Source organism: Acartia tonsa, chromosome 8 (genome assembly GCF_053477335.1).
Source record: "Acartia tonsa isolate MP-2025a chromosome 8, ASM5347733v1, whole genome shotgun sequence".
NCBI classification, from domain to species: Eukaryota; Metazoa; Arthropoda; class Copepoda; order Calanoida; family Acartiidae; genus Acartia; species Acartia tonsa.
Window position 1 is genome coordinate 32,409,249 of NC_137267.1, and position 19,740 is coordinate 32,428,988.

Sequence of the window (19,740 nt, forward strand, 5' to 3'; positions counted from 1 at the left end):
ATAAATTCCTATTAACGTTTGGCGGATTTTTGTGTTTGATAGACCATCTAGAGTACTATATCTATTGTTAAACCCATAGATTGATAAATATATACAGGGTGCTCTGCATATATACACATTTTAAAACCACCAAAAATGCATGAAAAATCTTCTTTAAAGGGGGTTTTATCACGCCCCCACCACCCTCCCAACAAATAAAATGTTTAGTGGTCCATATATCATTAACATAAATTTCTGTTAAAATGCAACTTAATCTAAATCAAAACTTTGTGATTATGCAATACCCAAATTTACTGTCAGTTTTTTAAAAATAAAACAGGTAAAAATACACATATCCTGTAGTTCATTGCTGATAAGATCAGTATAGAAGTAAAAATATTTGAAAATAAAATATAAGCAGATATACGTATATATAGTGTACAGTACTATGAAAAAATGTACCTTTATATTTCAACCACTGGGATCTAATTTAACATATTAATAACGTAACGTGCAATTTCTCATGTTGTATGAAAAAGGCCCCTTTTATTTTTATGTAAACATAGACAATTATGTTAATCAACTAGTAACATTAAATATATTAAAAATAAGAAATAAAAACTTGTATGTTTTAGATTTAAATTTTTCTAAATTTTTTCTTAACCATAAATATTTTAAAATAAATTTAATTTAGTTGATTTTCCAACTTATTTTTCAAAGATAAGCTGCAAGATTAAGTAAGAATATTTCATTCATTCGAATCCGGTGGATAGAAACCGGTTCTCATCCATACGAAAAAACTATGACTAGCATCGTATTATATTCAGCTTTCTACGAATATAAAAATGTACAATCATAAGATTAAAACCAGTTTTTTTAGCCCGTGCCAGGCACCTCGGGGCTAAAAAAAAACTGGTTTTAATCTTATAATTGTACATTCTATATCCGCGGAAAGCCGTTTATAATACGATGCGAGAAATAACTATTCCATATTTTAAAAGAATATTTCAATATGCATGTTTTAAGAAAAACATTAACAAGATTCTTTCAAAGCGAGATAGGGGGGGGGGGGAGGGGGGGACACCTTGTATAAACTAAGAAATTGTTACTGAAAAATACCATAGGACGCCAAAAGGCGATTATTTGATTTCACATGCTTGTAGATATTTCTTTGGTAAATAGATAAATAATTAGATAGACAGATTAATAAAAGAGAGATAGAAAAATTTCATCCTAAAATATAAATTAGTAAAAAAAATTTTTGGTCTGAAGCAAGGTTTTAGAAGGACAGATCAAACCCCACCTCATCTAAAAATCTGATTGATAATGGTAATTTGGAAAGTAAATGTAAAATAAAATATATATATTTTTAAAATCAATTCTGTGCAACAAAGACCTCAACATCGGCTAAGTTAAGTTTTTAATTTGCAAATAAAACAAGAATGACAACATCCATAAGTAGCGAAGCACAAAAATGATGTATAAGAATTTAAAGATTAGTTGTCGTCAAAAACTTGTATATTGGGGAAAAATCACAAAACCTTTTCAACATTTGTTTTTAATTTTTTAATACTTATATATCAGTACTATGACAAACAGACTAACGGTCAAAGTAAATTACATACTGGATGCTCAAAACAACGGGAAATTTAATTTTGATATTCTTAACAAAAAAAATTTTTAAATTGGACCATAAACACCAAAGATATGAGGAAAAATGAAAAAATATTAAAATAGCCAAAAACCTGCAAAAAGGCAGTCTGACCCCATTGATGTTTTCTTGAAAAGACAGGTTTTTTAATTTTGATATCTATAGCTGAAAAAATTTTGGAAATCGGCCCATAAACACCAAAGGTATGGATAAAATTGTGAAAATACAAAAATAGCCTGAAACCTGCTTAAAGGCAGTCTGACCGTAAAAGTTGTTTTCTTGAAATGATAGGAAATTTTATTTAATATCTAAAACTGAAAAAAATTTGGAAATTGGACCATAGACACCAAAGATATGGAGAAAAATGTGAAAAATACAAAAATAGCCTAAAACCTGCTAAAAAGCGGTCCGACCGCCATTGATGTTTTATAGTTAATTGGGCTCCTTAATAATGGGAATGTTGTCAAAAAATTTCAGCCTTTTATCTTTCATAGGAGCCGAGAAAATCACGTTTCCCCCAAACTAAGACAGACGGACAGACGGACATTTCAAATTATAGAGTAGCTTCGCTACTAAAAAAATGCCAGGATAGACAGAAAAATAATCTCAATGAAAATTATAAATCTTGAGAAAATTTTAAGGAAAATATAAGCAAAATTAGTCCAGGGATATGGGATATTCACGGTTAAATCACTTTTCAACTAAGTAAACTCCCCATTATTTACTTGTTACCCATGCCAGAGTTTTACACATACTAATTGTAGGGAAGAATTTATCTTTGATTGTCCTTACCCTGTTTCCCAATAATTGTAAAATATTGTAACTTAATTTTATGTAAGCGAATTCAAATAAATAATATTTAAAAATGTAACAGGGAAAATTATTTTCAGTATGGCTTCTAAACCGAATATACGAATATAAAAATGTACTATCATGAGATTAAAACCATTTTTAGTCTGTGCCTTCTCGGGGCTTAAAAGAACTGGTTTTAATCTTTTAATTGTAAATTTTTAACTTCGCGGAAAGTTGTTTATAATACGATGCGATAAATATCTATTGAATGACACAGTAAACACTAGCTTGCACGCACTAACACACACAAATCCTCTCAGACTGGTACACACAAACACAAAAACTAGTTTAAACCAGGTATTTTGATAATTGATATACATCCCTAATGATTTGAACAAAATTGTCCCATCTATAGATTAAAATCATTGATTGAAAAGTTCGAACAATGCTATATTGTTCTACCTTATCAAGATTCAATAGAAATGTCTAAAGTTTTTAGGCCAACAAATAAATAAACTTTTCCTATAATGTTTTTGCAGCTACCCAACATATGAAAATAATTGTCCTTGTTCGACCTAGGTTAATATACGGCCTTAAAGGGGGTGGTTTTAAGCCCCATTCCCACTTCAATATTGATTTTAGTTGATTTTTTATCCCTCAAAAGTATACACAATTAAATTACTCCTTTGAGCATTGATTCTATATGCTATCGATTATATACATATTACAAAAACATTACAATATAAGAATAAAAAATCTAGGAATGATAATGTCATAAAGCACTAAAAGTTTATGTTGGCTAAATACTAGAAAATGCAAATTGTATTATGGTTTTCTAGCAGCTTAGCTACTCTTTAATTAGCTTATGTCTGTAAGTCAGCCCGGCAGGATAAAATACATCACTTTTAGAGTAAGTACATTCTCTTATTTCTCTCAGTTATAATAATCACTGCGCTAATATGGACAAATTTGTTTTTGTTAGCTTACTTTCAAAGTTTAAAATGCCTCTTTTTAAAACAAACAAAGAAATATTTTTAAGGTACTATAAACCATTGGCGATTAAATCAACAACCCATTCTTCCTCCATGATGCGGTGCGGTTCCCCCATCCCCATTCTTTTCTTGTTTACAAAAATATTTGTGTGGGGGGTAGATTTTTCTCCTATTGGGGGGGTTGGGGGTATCCCACTCCCCCAAGAAAATAATTTAAAATCACCACAGGACCAGTATGTATATTCCCCTGAAGAGTAGAGCCCAGGTTCAGTAGGGAATGAGATTTTAAGCTTCAGACAGACAGACGTACAGACATCAAGCTACTTTGTATTATAGATACAGAAAAAAAGATAGAATGATAGATAAATAGAAAGATATAGATATATATATATAGATACCTTATATGTTGAGAAATAACACGTTGTTTAGCTGGCAAGGGTGGCCAGGCAGGTAGGGAGTAGGTAGAGTCGGTATCGTCGTCCTGATAATATATACAGTAATTATAGAGTAGCTACGATTCTTACATTTTTTTTAAGCGACACATTTTTAAAGGGGGGGGGGGGGGCGAAAGTGACACTTTTTGAAACCAAAACTAAAAGTCAAAGGAACTCAACTAAAAAAAGAGTTACAGGTCTGAGATTTTGCATGGCAGTTTCTTTATAGGGGTACAATATGGAACTGTGAAGAAACGGCGGCGCAACCGCCGAAAACCGCCGAGAAAAGGCAAAAAAAAATTCGGCGGGAAACGGCGGTTTTTGGCGTTTGCGCCGCCGTTTCTTCACAGTTCCATATTGTACCCCTATAAAGCAACTGCCATGCAAAATCTCAGACCTGTAACTCTTTTTTTAGTTGAGTTCCTTTGTTGACTTTTAGTTTTGGTTTCAAAAAGTGTCACTTTCGCCCCCCCCCCCCCCCCCCCCTTTGTGTTGTAATACGTCCATTCGTTGACAGCGACTCAAGAACATATACTATTGATCGTAATTTTGGGCATGTAAAAACCGCCCTTTCAGTTTCAAACCTTGTAGAATTCTAATAGTTCTAACATTGAAATATTATCATTTTTTACAACTTACAAGATGGTATTAATATATTTTTGAGGAGGTAATTACAACCAAGTAGACACGGTAATAGGCAAAGCTTCTCTAAATTTTTATCTAAAATAGGTCTATTTGGCAATTTGCAACATATAAAACAATGGATTTTTCTTTTCAGGAAGGAAGCAATTAAACCTGAAGGGACATTGTCGACAGTGCAAAAGAAACGTCTTACCTGATCAAAACTTGGATTTCTTCTGAATAAACTTGAAGGCGTAGAACTTGTTGATAATCTAAAATAAACATAAAAATAAAATTTCCTCCAAGAAAATGTAAGCTATAAAGTGCTAGTTTGTCAGGGAAATCTTCCAGGGATCTAAAGAGATAAGACAAGGGCCGATAAATTTATGTACATCTGCGATGATAAAACACAAAATTACCTCTTATATATATCAAAATTATTGGTTGAAACGTTTGAACACTCAACTTAATGAGCCAACGAATCAAAATTCAATAACTCAAATTCCCAAAGTTGTTGAGCTAACAAATAAGAAAACGTCATTGAAAAACTTTGGGGACCAGTGTGATAAACAGCTAAATGTCCCTCCGTCCCTGAGAATCTTCACACAAAAATCAGTCGGCAAAATACAAAAATTTAATTATTACACTTTAAATATAAAATCAAAAGAAATATATAAGAACCTGTTGTTTGATGTTTGGCTGTTGGATCTGGAAATCTGTTTGACCGGTAGTGGAGGCCACACAGGCCAGTTATAGATAGATTCTGGGCCTGTATCCTAGATAGATAGATAAGTAGATAGATAAATAGATAGATTAATGAATAAATAGACAGGTAACGGAAGCCATACAGGCAAATTATATATAGATCTTGAATATGTATCTTGATAAATAGATATAGGTAGATAGAGAGATAGATAGATTAATGGATAGATTGATATATAAGAGAAGCCACACAGGCCAGTTATAGATAGATTCTGGGCCTGTATCCTAGATAGATAGATATAGGTAATTAGACAGATAGAGAGATTGATTAATAGATAGGTAACCGTGGCCACACAGGCAAGTTATAGATAGATTCTGAACCTGTACCCTAGATAGATAGATATGGGTAAATAGATATAGATAGATATAATATAAAAAAAAATATTTTTTTGACTTAAACAAAGCATTTTATCTTACCAAAATACTAAAATATCCTCTAGTAGTACATCCTTATATTAAATACAGGTGTTCAAGTCAATTTTAGGTTCCAGGTATGATCCTGCAGGTCCTGATCCTCCAGGTCTCCAGAAATCTTTAAAAGGCTCCTGTGGCCGCAATTTTTGACTTGGAGACTTCAAATTTCAAACTTAAGCTTATCATACGTGTCTACATAATGTATTAAAATTTCATAAAGATCCGCCGCCGTTTTCCCGCCGACCGCCGACTGCGGCGGCTGGCAGCTGCCAAGTACAGCTGCGGCCGCTGAAATTATATTTTGATACTTCAAATATAAAATTTACATAAAGATAAACATTTTCTGCAAAATAAATTTTATTCTAGGTTCAAAAATAAAAAAAATTACAGCCGTTTGAAATTTATAAGTAAAAAAGGACCTAAAAACAAAGGAAAGCGAAAATTGACCTTGACTTACTTAAGGTCGGAAATTCATCATAACACAGGGGACTTGCTCTCTAGCTCTAATAGGAACTGAGATAATAAGGGGGGGGGCGTTGAACGCCCCCCCCCCCCCCGACTTATTAAGGTGCGGCAAGGGGCCCGACTGTAAGGGGTTAAATTTGTAATTGGAAAGGCCTGTTCCATTTTCACTTTCTAATGGTTTCACACACCCCATGGTAAATTGCTGTGCACACCACTGCCCGGCAGTCCTAACTGTTCATGGTAGTGAGTTTCAACTTTTTATGGGCCAAGGCATATACCCTTTTCTTTCTATTTATATCACAAGAAATCATAGCATCATTACAATAAAATATAACATCTTCAATTATGACGCGGTATAAAAATAAACAAATAAATAGATACCTTTATAGGAGAGCTAAAGGGTGAACCAAACGAAGTTGTTGGACTTGAAACTTCATCTTTTATAAACCCACCATTTGATAAGCTGGACTGAAAATAAAAGAAAATTAAATAGTAAATAAGCAAAAAGTATATGTATAAGATATAGATGGACAGATAATGAGAAAATAATTAGATAATTAGATGTATTTGACAGACAAAGTAAGTAGTAGAGTAAATATTCATATATTTCAAAAAAAACATCTCAGCCTAACGGACATTTAAGGAATAGAGTAGCTTCGCTACGAACAAGTTAAAATTTATGTGAAGTGTTTGAAATCTTGACAATCCAACAATAATGATATATCAATTAAAAACATGTGTCCTATCATATGGGGAGTGGAAAATGGACGATAAATCAGTCTTCCCTCAATGATAGTAACAAAATTCAAACCCCTTGGAGTAAGTATATTAGACAGAACGTTTTTATCTTCAAGCTACCAAAGGGACAATTCAACATGAGACAATGATTGTCGTATCCCTGAATATTAATTAAACAAATAAACTTGATATAATGAAACAAATTTTATTTTTAGAAAAATGTCATTTGGTCCAATTGTAATAACTTTTACAAAATCAAAGCAACTTTACGACCAGAAAAACAGCGATTTTGGTATGTGTATGAAAGAGATACTGTAAATTACACTGGTATCTAAAGTTTTTTTTTACCAAGATGGCTAAAAATTGATTGTTTGATTACAAACTAGCAATCTCAAAACATTACAATTAATAATTTTAATCCACAGAATGGGTAATTTTGTTTGACATGAATGGATAATTTCAATTAATCGTTCTTATTATACAGAAGTAGCTCTTCTAAAAATTGCTCAAATAAAATTAATGTTATTTGCTGTAACGAAGAAACTTCATATACTGAGAAAGGTACTATATGGTCGTACAATGATGCAAAAAATTACAAAATTCCTAAAATGTGATTTTTTGTAACAATCTCTTAACCAAAATAAAACATTGGACACACTTAGAAACATCAAAGAGCTGTAGTTTTAAAATATAATTCATTTTAAACTAGTGGTAAACTAAGTTTTGGGATGTAACCAAAAGGAAGTTGGTAGAAAGCTTTATGAATTTCTATGAGGTATTTCAAGTCACAATCGAAATAATTCTCATTCCTATGTCGTTATAATTGACAATTTTCAACTTAGCAAACATATAAAGGTAAAAATCATCGAGCTTTTTTTATAATCAACAACTGGTATTTTTTCATTTTGAATTAATTAAATATTCTAGTTGTAAAATGACATAAAAAGGGAAGTAAAGGGGGTGTTAGAGAAATCAGAAAGGGGGACAACTATCCTACAAAATAAAGTAGTACAGTTTTTTCTTGTTTCTTGCTTAAGATTTCCATAACTATTAAACCGATTGAGTTCTTCATTTTCATTATTTACACAGCTACCTGGATGGTTTCTGACTAATTTATTTCAGATTTAAGTCTTAGGATGGTTTTAGGCTATTTTTTGTCCTTCACGACCTCTACGAATAAAACAGCACCTAGATACTTGAGGCGAATCCGCTAGCATGATATGAAGAAGTAATGTTTTATTTCTGTTTGTAGCAAAAGATTTGCAAGAGAGAGACGATTGAGTTATACTTTGGCTTTGTATATCCTAAGAAAACACCAATTAATCATTGTAAGGCTAAAATTTTAGGTCTAATTGATAAAAATGTAATGGAGGTACATTTACGCATAGTTATGAAGTAGCTTCGCTACTCTATTAACTATTTTCCCTTAAAATTGTCCTAAGTTTGTTGGATAAGATATTTGTAATGGAGCAATAGAGGATAAAGAACAACGACATATGGTAGACATGGTAATCAACAACATTTTCATTTCTCAATGCTATTTTTCAGTTGATCTTTTCTAGCAAGTTTTTTAACATTGACATTTTTGTACATAAATAACGAAGCAATAACATTTGATAATATTGATGAGATAAGAATAACAAAATAGTATAAAATAGTAAAATATACAGTCTTATATTATTTATATAAAGTAATATTTCAAGAATAATTAGTCAACATATGAAATTATTTTTTTTAAAAGGCATGAAGAAACGAAGTAGATGCCATATTTGAAACTGTAATTCATGTAAAATAAAACATATTTAGTCAAGAAGTAAATGTACCAAAACTAATATAAGAAAAGTACGCATCTACGGATTATATGATTTTAACGAAAAATCACCAATTATAGAGTTGCAGCGCAAAACCAACTTGACAGCCCTAAATTCCGCGTATCAGTGTAGTTCAACTTTTTACAAAAGCATTACATTTAACCGTTTCAAGATTTCTTTCACAGAAAAAAAAAAAGATTTATTCAGCCGTTGATTTTCATTTTTTTTAATGCGTAGCTTTTCTTTATCTAGGATTGGTCCGTATTTAGGCATGTTAGAATTATCCTGTCGATTTCAAACTTTGGATGAAGATTCCTGTATCAAATAGATACGTTTTTAACTGCAGCTGAGAATTTAAATTTTACCCCATTTCATTTCTATGGATGGAAGGACACTCGAACTATAGAGTAGCTTTGCTACCAAAATAATGAAAACAGTTTCAGTAAATTTGATAACTTTTCTGTATGTCATTATATAATTTTACTCAAAAAAAATACTTTAAAACATTATGATCTATAGAGAATGAATAATTTATCCTTGCATGGTCCTATCCCTGTATTCATGTTTTAATGACAAATCTTCTATGGTGTGCCAACACTTCCAAAAAACTAAACAGGCATGAATTATTCAGGGAGGGAGGGGACATTGAACTACAAATTACACAGGTACCTAAAACGTTCTCTCATTAGTTGACTTGAAAACTTAAGGGCTTTTGTCAAATGTTGAGTATTTAAAACAAACTAACTAGGTCCAACCTTTTCCATAGTTAATATATACAATATACATACTTTGGTATATCCAGCAATTTATCATCCATTGTCTTATCCGTTAAGATCCCTGAGAATCGCGTATTTAAAAAAAGGCAAAAAACTAACTATATCCAACTTTTACAATGTAACTTTAAAACTTTTTTTGCTACAAATACATTTTCAAATACATATATCTGAATTTGGCGATAATGTCAATTCGTTCTATTAATATTTACGCGGAAATGAAGTTTACACCTCTTCTTATTAGACAATGTGATATGTGATTTAAAAATTTCTTGTTGTACTTTTCAAATTAAATTGGCCAAATGTACTGTGAAAATTACTTTAACAAGGCCGATATTCCAAATAAAATAGCGCAGCCAATCTATAATGCAAACTAAAAAAAGTAGTAATGTTTTATTTCTGTTTGAAGCAAAAGATTTGCAAGAGACGATTGAGTTATACTTTGGCTTTGTATATCCTCTGCGCTAAGAAAATACCAATTAATCATTGTAAGGCTGAAATTTTAGGTCTAATTGCTACAATGTAATGAAGGTACATTTACGCTTGTACCATAGTTATGAAGTAGCTTCGCTATTCTATTAACTATTTTCTTTTAAAATTGTCCTAAGTTTGTTGGATAAGATATTTGTAATGGAGCAATAGAGGATAAAGAACAACGACATATGGTAGACATGGTAATCAACAACATTTTCATTTCTCAATGCTATTTTTCAGTTGATCTTTTCTAGCAAGTTTTTTAACATTGACATTTTTGTACATAAATAACGAAGCAATAACATTTGATAATATTGATGAGATAAGAATAACAAAATAGTATAAAATAGTAAAATATACAGTCTTATATTATTTATATAAAGTAATATTTCAAGAATAATTAGTCAACATATGAAATTATTTTTTTTAAAAGGCATGAAGAAACGAAGTAGATGCCACATTTGAAACTGTTATTCATGTAAAATAAAACATATTTAGTCAAGAAGTAAATGTACCAAAACTAATATAAGAAAAGTACGCATCTATGGATTATATGATTTTAACGAAAAATCACCAATTATAGAGTTGCAGCGCAAAACCAACTTGACAGCCCTAAATTCCGCGTATCAGTGTAGTTCAACTTTTTACAAAAGCATTACATTTAACCGTTTCAAGATTTCTTTCACAGAAAAAAAGATTTATTCAGCCGTTGATTTTCATTTTTTTAATGCAAAGCTTTTATATATCTAGGATTGGTCCGTATTTAGGCATGTTAGAATTATCCTGTCGATTTAAAACATTGGATGATGATTCCTATATAAAATAGGTACGTTTTTAACTGCAGCTGAGAATTTAAATTTTACCCCATTCAATTTCTATGGATGGAAGGACACTCGAACTATAGAGTAGCTCTGCTACCAAAATAATGAAAACAGTTTCAGTAAATTTTGATCTCTTTTCTTTATTTCAATAAATGTAGTAAATAAATACATAATATTTTAGAGAATAAATAATTTATCCATGCATTGTCCTATCCCTGTATTCATGTTTTAATGACAAATCTTCTATGGTGTGCCAACACTTCCAAAAAACTAAACAGGCATGAATTATTCAGGGAGGGAGGGGACATTGGACTACAAATTACACAGGTACCTAAAACGTTCTCTCATTGGTTGACTTGAAAACTTAAGGACTTTTGTCAAATGTTGAGTATCCTATTATATAAAGTAGCAAGCGTTTTTTTGTCTGTCTCGAAGGATCTCACTAACTGCTGAACCGATATTGTTCTCCTTTACAGTGAAGCTTCTTATAGGTCCTGGGAAGGTTTTAAACTATTTTTGGGGAGGGTGTCTTCACCCCCTTCCCCCCCCAAAAAAATTGTTTTTTTTACTCTTTTGAAATTCAAATTTAGAATGGAATGATGTCGACTTAAGTGCCCCTAGAAGCTTCTAGGGGCGTAGCCGCTAGTTTAAAACAAACTAACTAGGTCCAACCTTTTCCATAGTTAATTTTATATATACAATATACATACTTTGGTATATCCAGCAATTTATCATCCATTGTCTTATCCGTTAAGATCCCTGAGATCAGAATCGCGAATATGAGAGAAAAGGCAAAAAGCTAACTATATCCAACTTTTACAATGTAACTTTAAAACTTTTTTGCTACAAATACATTTTCAAATACATATATCTGAATTTGGCGATAATGTCAATTAGTTCTATTAATATTTACGCGGAAATGAAGTTTACACCTCTTCTTATTAAACAATGTGATATGTGATTTAAAAATTTCTTGTTGTACTTTTCAAATTAAATTGGCCAAATGTACTGTGAAAATTACTTTAACAAGGCCAATATTCCAAATAAGTAGTGCAGCCAATCTATAATGCAAACAAAAACAAATCTGGAAATATTTGGTAGAGGGGGTATATATCCACAGCCCTCCCCCTTGAACATGATGCAAACAGGGACAAGAGATCAGGATTCTGAAAAACAAGTGACAATTTCTCTATAACCCACTTCCTTCACTCCCCCCCCCTTCTTACCCACTTCCTTTTAGTTACAGAAGAAAATAAGTTTTACACCAATATTATGCCACAAAAATATCTTTTAGCAATTTCAAATGAAATAAAATTTGCAGAATACGATATATTTAATAACTACAAAATTATAAATGAAAATGGAAATTTATAAAAATAGCAAATTTCATTTAATTGAGTTAATATACTGAAACCGATAAACGGACGGACGTAAGGGTATACTCTAATTATCGAGTAGCTGCTAACAATAAACAATAACTTGACCATAATAGAAATATTTTAGAGTGATCAAAATGGCCATTTTTATAGCGAAACTACTCTTACACATACTTAAGTTATAATTGGTCAGTTGATCGCGTCGGTTGGACGACACAATATGACATTAACATACACAAAGAAATTAGAGAAAGAAATAGTTTTTTTACAAGGTAAAACTAATAAAAAGGTTCTAAGGAAAATGTTAAAACTTACAAATTACCAATCGAATAAACCCTCCCTCTCTTGCAGCGTTTCGGAGCCGGAGCCGGGAGCAGCAACATTTTTGGTGGAGCCGGAGCCGTATTTTTCGTTAAAAACAGCTCCGGCTCCAGATTAGCTAAAAATGATTTTTTAAAGTAATATTATAATTTGGCAACGGTCTATTTCCATATAATAAACTGAAAAACTATTGTTACTTAATAAATTGACACACATCCTTCTACTTTTATATAGCTTTAATCAAATAAAAGCAAAATATTCTATATTATTAATTTTTTTTATCAAATTCAATAATGAACAAAAATTGATATATTAATTATAAGGTAGGAGCCGGAGCCGCATCAAAATTAAACGGCTCCGACACGCTGCTCTCTTGTATGTATATCTAGTTTACTTGGAGCTCTAATCCCATCTACATTCTAACCGAACTATGAAAATATTACACTAGTAATTTGTCTATTACTTTTACCAAGTAAAAATTTCGTCATCTATTTGGTTTCTCGTTGGCAAATGTTGTCAATAACGTAACTACTCTATTTTTTAATTTGTCTGTTTATACCTTCAAATTATCACTATTGTATGAAGAAATAGCGACTGCACCCCTATAAACTAGAAGCTTTGTACACAAAGGGTGATTAAGTGGGTAGAAAAATAGCCTAGAACCTACCCAAGACTTATAAATATATTTTAATGTTCTAAATCATACTGGGATCTAAAAAGGTAGATCTAAACGGACAAAGATACAAAATTTTTAAATTATTATTATTTTCAGATCTCTCCCATTAAAGTATTTTGTCATCCTTGTTTACTTTTAAATTACCTTAAACATGTGAGTTAAATGTTAAAATTATTTAAATCACTTCTCAAATTATGACTTCAAGGGCAGATTTGAATACACAAGGATAACAACATCCATATTCCATAAAAGAAAAGCTATGAAACGGTAGTACAAACCAACATTAACACTTGTAGAGTGATAGAACTGAATAATTAGAATATAAATGTATAAGTATAAACAAAAAAGTAAGTTAGTTTGTTGCAAAACTGCTTAAATACAGGATATTGTTTAAGTACATACTTACATTTTTAGGACTTTATTATGGAGATGCTTCGCTTATTACATTGTACTTTGTTGTCTTAGGAATCAGTATTCCAAAAATCAGATCAATAGGATAATTATATAACATTAAAATTTGTTGTTCAAAAAGTTAAAAATCAACGGACTTTCTGGTAACGATTATAGAGTTGCCACACTTTCGCAATCCTACCTAACTACTACAAGAATCACCCTGCAAAGTTTGATAGGACTATTATAGCATGCCTAAATTAATTGGAAAAGGCTTTCAGTTCCAGACGTACGGACGGACCAACTCTAATTATAGAAAAGCTTCACTCTTAATAAACTGGAAGAGGGATTACCATCCATTGTCTAATCTTGTCTAGATATCTCAACACTTATATAAAGCCTTTCTTGTAACAAGGATAATTATTTAAATCAGTAGCGCAGCAACAACATGCTATTTTAAATCAGCAAAAAGTTCGGGAAGTATTTATGTGTAGTTTGCAGTAAAATTATAGATATTTATCTCATAGACAGTTTTCCGCGGATATTAAAATGAAAATTAATGAATTACAGCAGTTTTCTTAGTATCGAGGGACCGAAGGCCTGGCTTACAAAACTAGTTTTTATTTTATTACTTTTTAAATATTCGTGGAAAATTGTTTGTAATACGATGTCATACATGACTTTTAAGTATGACTGAGAACCGGTTCTTATCCATATCTTATTTCCGCGGATATAAAAAAAAGGGCAATTACAAGATTAAAACCAGTTTTGTTAGCCCCGAGTTCAGTATGGCTTAAAACCGATTCTAATACAGCGGATATTAATCAGTTTCAAAGCCATACTGGAAAAAATATTACTAGACAATTATTAAGAAAGTTAACTTTGAATTATTTGTAGGTAGTGGACCAAATCACAAAATATGACACATCGTTAAGTTTTGTGTTTTTTATTCGGACGTAGTGACGTATGGACATACCCTAGCTATTGAGTAGCTACGCTACTACGATAGTAGCTATTTACACTTAATAAACTTCTATTTAAAAAGTAAATAAATTATATCATCACGACTTTTCAAAGAGACAGAGAATGAGTTTCAATTATTTTCATTTTGTTTTTGGTAAAATTCAAAAATAGCAAAATGTTATACTGTTAAAATCGGTAAAACAATATCCTTTAATATTAAGTTGTAAGGTTTTTGCCTGAAGCAAAAGATCTAAAAAAATTGTTGGCCCTATTTGTATGTACTTACTGGGTGGTTTTAGCATATTTTATTATTTCCCCAGCCTTCTCTACTTTTAAAAACAACAACAATAAAGTTCCATATATAGATTATCTATACTGCAAGCGTGTGTGTTCGCATGTGCTTGCCATTACGTAAGGAGAGTAACATCGTCGATGATACAGTGCACAGAGACTGTACTATACTATTTGTTCTTTCTCTTGTTATTGATGTGCTAGTTATGAACATGATTGTCCTTGGCAGATATTTATATCACTTTTTTCTTTTCCTACTTCTGGGCATAATTGTACTTGTTATCTTAATCAATCAATCAATCTTATAATAATCGTATTAATTTCAAATCAACATTTCATATCAACATGACTTTGTAGGTTTCTTAAGAAAAGTAAAGATAGGGAACAGTCTCATAAAAAACAGCAATCCCAAAAATTAAATAATAGTAGCACATCCTTACCATCTCAGGTTTTCATCACAAGAAGGAAGGGGTAATCCTTCTGTTAAAGTTTTACTAAAGTGGTGACCCCCCTCCTTCCACACTGCAACTCTTACTGGCATAAAAAGTTGGCAACTCCAATTATACTGATCTTATTTGGAAAAGTAATTTTGGACGTTTACGAAATCTCAATGAACAAACCCACATAAACACAAAGACACATCCAGATACTTAATTATACAGGATTTTTTTTAAAATCCTTGTCTATGGAAAGTATGACTAGTAAAATATAGCTAAGGAACTACATTAATAGCAAAGCTTTTGTAAATAATGATGTTTCCGTACTCGTCCGTAATGAGTGTATATTTAGTCCTGTTTAAATTGCCCAATATATGAAGAGTCCTGTGATTATAAAGCATACTATATAAATCATTTAAATCTATAGTTATATTACTGTTTAAAATGTTTATCATTGGTTTCATAGATGAGATCATCCTTATTAGTAGCGAAGCTGCTCTATAATTCACTATGTCCATCAGTCCGTAATGCTATGGGGGAAACATGATTTTCTCGGCTCCTATACAGGATAGACAGCTGAAATTTTTAGTGAAGATATGACATATGCCCATCTAATCTATACATTGTTTTGTCCATCTGTTTGTTATTTCGGGTGCTAGATCGATTCCTAGATTTCACAGTTTTCGTGATTTTCTCAATTCCTTTTTAAGATAAAGGGCTGAAATTTTCCGGGATTAATCAATCTTAGATTTTACTTATTTACACGAAGTTTTAATAAGATTTGTATATTAATTTGAGTGCTAAATCGATTCCTAGATTTTTAGGTTTTCTTGATTTCTCGCAAATGTCACTTAGAATCCGAATTTCGTTGTGCAACTGGGCACGAGTATTGAGTACTCCTTGGTAGGTAAATTTTTCCTAAAACTATCAAAAAATTGAAAAACGAAACGGCTAACGGCTCGGTCGTTTCGCCGTTTTTATCCACAAAGTCGGAGCCGCTGTGAAAATAAAGGCTAAAATATGGCGGCTACGGCTCCACAACGCTGAATAGGATAATTTCAAAGGATAATTCATTGTTTCAGCAATATGATTTTTGTATATTGAAAATCCGCCAATTTAAATAAATGTTTGCTAACAGACAGTCATACATTAGTTATAGAGTAGCTGCGCTAATAACCCTAACTATATGAAAATAAATATCTATAAAATTTTATATTTATTTCTAATTTAGTGGTTTTTCATAATTTGATATTAAATATCAATTTTTATTGCGAAATAAAAATGTAATAGGGGGAGAAAAAAATTCTCATATTATTTCACCCTAAAAATATTTTGAAAAAGCGAAGTATTCCTACATTTAGGGTAATTCTAGCCCTCTTTAATGGAAAGCTTCAATTGTAACTTTAAGTATTTTAGAATAATCCAAAAAAAATTTTAAACTTGTATTATAAAATCAGTATCTTAGTAACAAAGCAATTAAATAACCATTACTAGAAAGAGGGTTTTAATCCCGGTTTTTATCATTTTATCGAAATGATGAAAATATCTGTTAAGATTTTGCTATTCTAGCGAATGGATGGTTGTAGACATTTCTTTATCAAATCTAAATGTTGGGGTTGTTTTAGGCTTCTATCTAGATTCCTCTTAGTAAAACAAAAATATGTTGATCCAGTAATCTTTTTTGTGGCTTTATCCTCGTAGAAACTTTTTTTTCAATTTAGAAAACTATGACTCTGACCGAGAGCGATTAGTCAGATTAGTTTATAGGCCAGGGGGCCGAGCTCCCGCATCTAACCTCTAGGGGGCCGAGCACTACAGCTAAGCAGGATAGGGGGCCAAACGCTGCGGCTAGGTAGGCCAAGGGCCAGAAATATAGGGGGGGGGGGGGGGGGGCTTCTATAGATGTCATCCTTGTTCGCCTAACTTGATTAAACAAAACTTTTCTAGGTAACCACAAAAAAAATTTCTCCATGGACATGGGAATTATTCTGAGAAAAAAACGTAATTGTATCATGTATTATTTGTGTAGTTTTAAAGCATTTTGTTTCTAAATTTCAACTCTGCAACTAAGTATCTTCAGCCTTAGGAACTATTACAAAAAGTCACTTGTTCAGCTTATTTTTGTTCATTGTTTTGAAGGCGATGTAAGGATGTCTGCTAATATCCTATGCCTTATAATAGAGGAACAGGATGTTTGTATGTTTGTCTGTCTGGCTGACCGCTGACCCGATATGAGAAATATAAAAAAAAAATTACCCCCCCTTAAAATGTTATTTTAGATTTTACCATTCCCTCTCCATGACAAATGTACCCTGATATTCAGAATGCCAAAGATGCTAAGAACCATTATTAGGGGGTATATGATCTTTAATAAACTATGTATGGGGGATTTTTAGAATATCTTTCCCGCATTTCTAAATATTTTTTTCTTCAGAAATTTGTGGCTTAAAAATTTAATTGTTTCTCACATTAGAGGATAAGTTTAATAATAATGGTGTGAAATCATATCCGCTAAAAAAGTCTTTTTTTAACAGCTAGACTACTCTGTTTTAGCAGGGAAAGTAAAACGGACAAAAGTCATCAAATTCATTCCCCACTCTCTCAATCAATTTGAGAATCAAAATTATTGTAGAAGAAGTTTAGAGAATAAAAATTAACCAAATTCGAAGTATTATCCAGGGATCTTGAGGGATAAGACAATGGACGATTAATTTACAAACATCCCTAACGATGTAAATAAAAAGCCCCTAGAGAATGGGGGCAAAGCCCGTAGTTTAATTAAAATGGAATCAAGTCTAATTCGCTTAGAGAAAGCACAAGCTTGCTTCAGGCAAAATTAAAACATCATATTATAAATAAATTAGGTTAAAATTATAACTATTCATTTATTTATACATTCTTTCGTTTCTAAACAAGGGTGGTGCTATTTATATATAAGTAGCAAAGTGCGAAAATATATATTTTTTATAAAGATTAAGAACAGCTATCATAAAACTGACAAAATTTACCCTTTTTATAGGAATCTTGGGGGCAGTTTTTAGAGACTCTTCAAAATCATCTCCAAAAGGATCGTCTGTTCCCTAAAATAATACACTTTGATTGGCGGAATAATTGGAAGCAAAACAGTTATGTCATCCTAAAAAATGGGGGAGGCGGGTGTGACACTTTTTGAAACCAAAACTAAAAGTCAAAGGAATTCAACTAAAAAAAGGGGGTTACAGCACTGAATTTTGGTATGGCAGTTGCTATAAAGAGGTATAATGTGGAACTGTGAAGAAAAGGTGGCGAAACCGGCGCTACCTCCGTTTCCCGCTAAAAAATAAATCGCCTCTCTTTACTGCAGGTCCCAAGGCAAAAACATCCCAACTATTGCAGACAACCAACTCATCGATTGCACTGCCATTGCCTGGAAGTCCTAACTGCACATTGTAATAAGTTGTGTTATTTTTGGCAAAGGCATACCCATTATTCTTACTATTAATGACAAGCATCTGACATAGCAACTGTAGTTTTGACGCGGTATGAGCCGAGATTCGAATCCATAACCCACCTCAACGACGACGAGTGGATGCGGAGATTGAAGCGCAACAAAGAAAGATATCGTTTAGACTAACTGACCAACAGAATTGTGAAGTAACGTATAGCTGTGCTACACATTAGTAAAAACTCAATTATGTCCATAGGAAGCGCAGCAATAACAAGCTTTCACAAAATACTAACAGCATCTAATTCTACAATTAATTGCAAAGAATGCTACTAATTACAAATTTTTCTTTTATAAATTCAACCTTTTTTAACATACTCTAATGGATGGTCCTAAGGACGGGCAAACGTACGAACATAATTTAGTTTTAGAGTAGCGGCACTACAAATACAAAAACAATGTTTTTTACCTTAAATAAATCTACATTTTCATACAGGGGCTGATTTTCTTCAGATCTGAAATAAATAAAAATGAATTATTATCTCCATGAACCCATACGATACTTGTGTTTTCAGGACGGTTAAAAAAAAGTTTTATCATGCAGAAATTAATTGATTTCGGAACGGTTTTAAAAATGTTATGTTAAGTAAATAGGATGTATAGCTGGATAGGATATTTTCTTTTCCATTTCCATTGGAGGAAAAGTTTCGACACTGATAATTATCAAAATATTTTAATAAAAGTCTACAAAGTTTTTAAGCCAACTATTGAGACCAATAGTATAATTTACAGTCTTATGTCACATTTTCCATGCCGTTTATGCAAATTTAAAAGTTTTACATATTATTTTGAGCTCTACATATAAATGTCATCCTTGTTTTAAAGAAAGCGAAATTGAAATATTAACAAATTATAACGTAATATAATTTTATTATGAAATTTGGGATGCTTGGTTTTAATCAAAAAGTTGACAAGTTAAGAAATAGTAAGGATACAGGGATAAGACAATGAAAACTAAATAAATCTTAGCCAATTCTTGTGAGTAAAATACTTAATCTGGTAAATATTGGAGGAAAGAAAGAGTCGTAGATTAATTTAGTGCAATTTTTGGATTTTCATCAGTTCCGCAGAGTTT

General features: G+C 31.7%; 1 protein-coding gene across 2 annotated transcripts in view; it reads right to left on the reverse strand.

Moving 5' to 3' along the window:
* RhoGAP15B (RhoGAP_ARAP and RA_ARAPs domain-containing protein RhoGAP15B) overlaps positions 1–19,740 on the reverse strand; it is a 99,477-nt gene that overhangs the window by 68,010 nt on the left and 11,727 nt on the right. The window contains exons 2-7 of one of the 2 annotated variants that reach the window (XM_080170113.1): positions 19,075–19,120; positions 18,190–18,261; positions 6,492–6,578; positions 5,155–5,245; positions 4,684–4,742; positions 3,813–3,895 (exon numbers count right to left, since the gene is read on the reverse strand). In XM_080170113.1, coding sequence (XP_080026239.1) covers positions 3,813–3,895; positions 4,684–4,742; positions 5,155–5,245; positions 6,492–6,578; positions 18,190–18,261; positions 19,075–19,120 — 438 coding nt within the window. Of the gene's footprint in view, positions 1–3,812; positions 3,896–4,683; positions 4,743–5,150; positions 5,246–6,491; positions 6,579–18,189; positions 18,262–19,074; positions 19,121–19,740 lie in introns of both variants that reach the window. The other variant, XM_080170112.1, reaches the window with a different exon arrangement.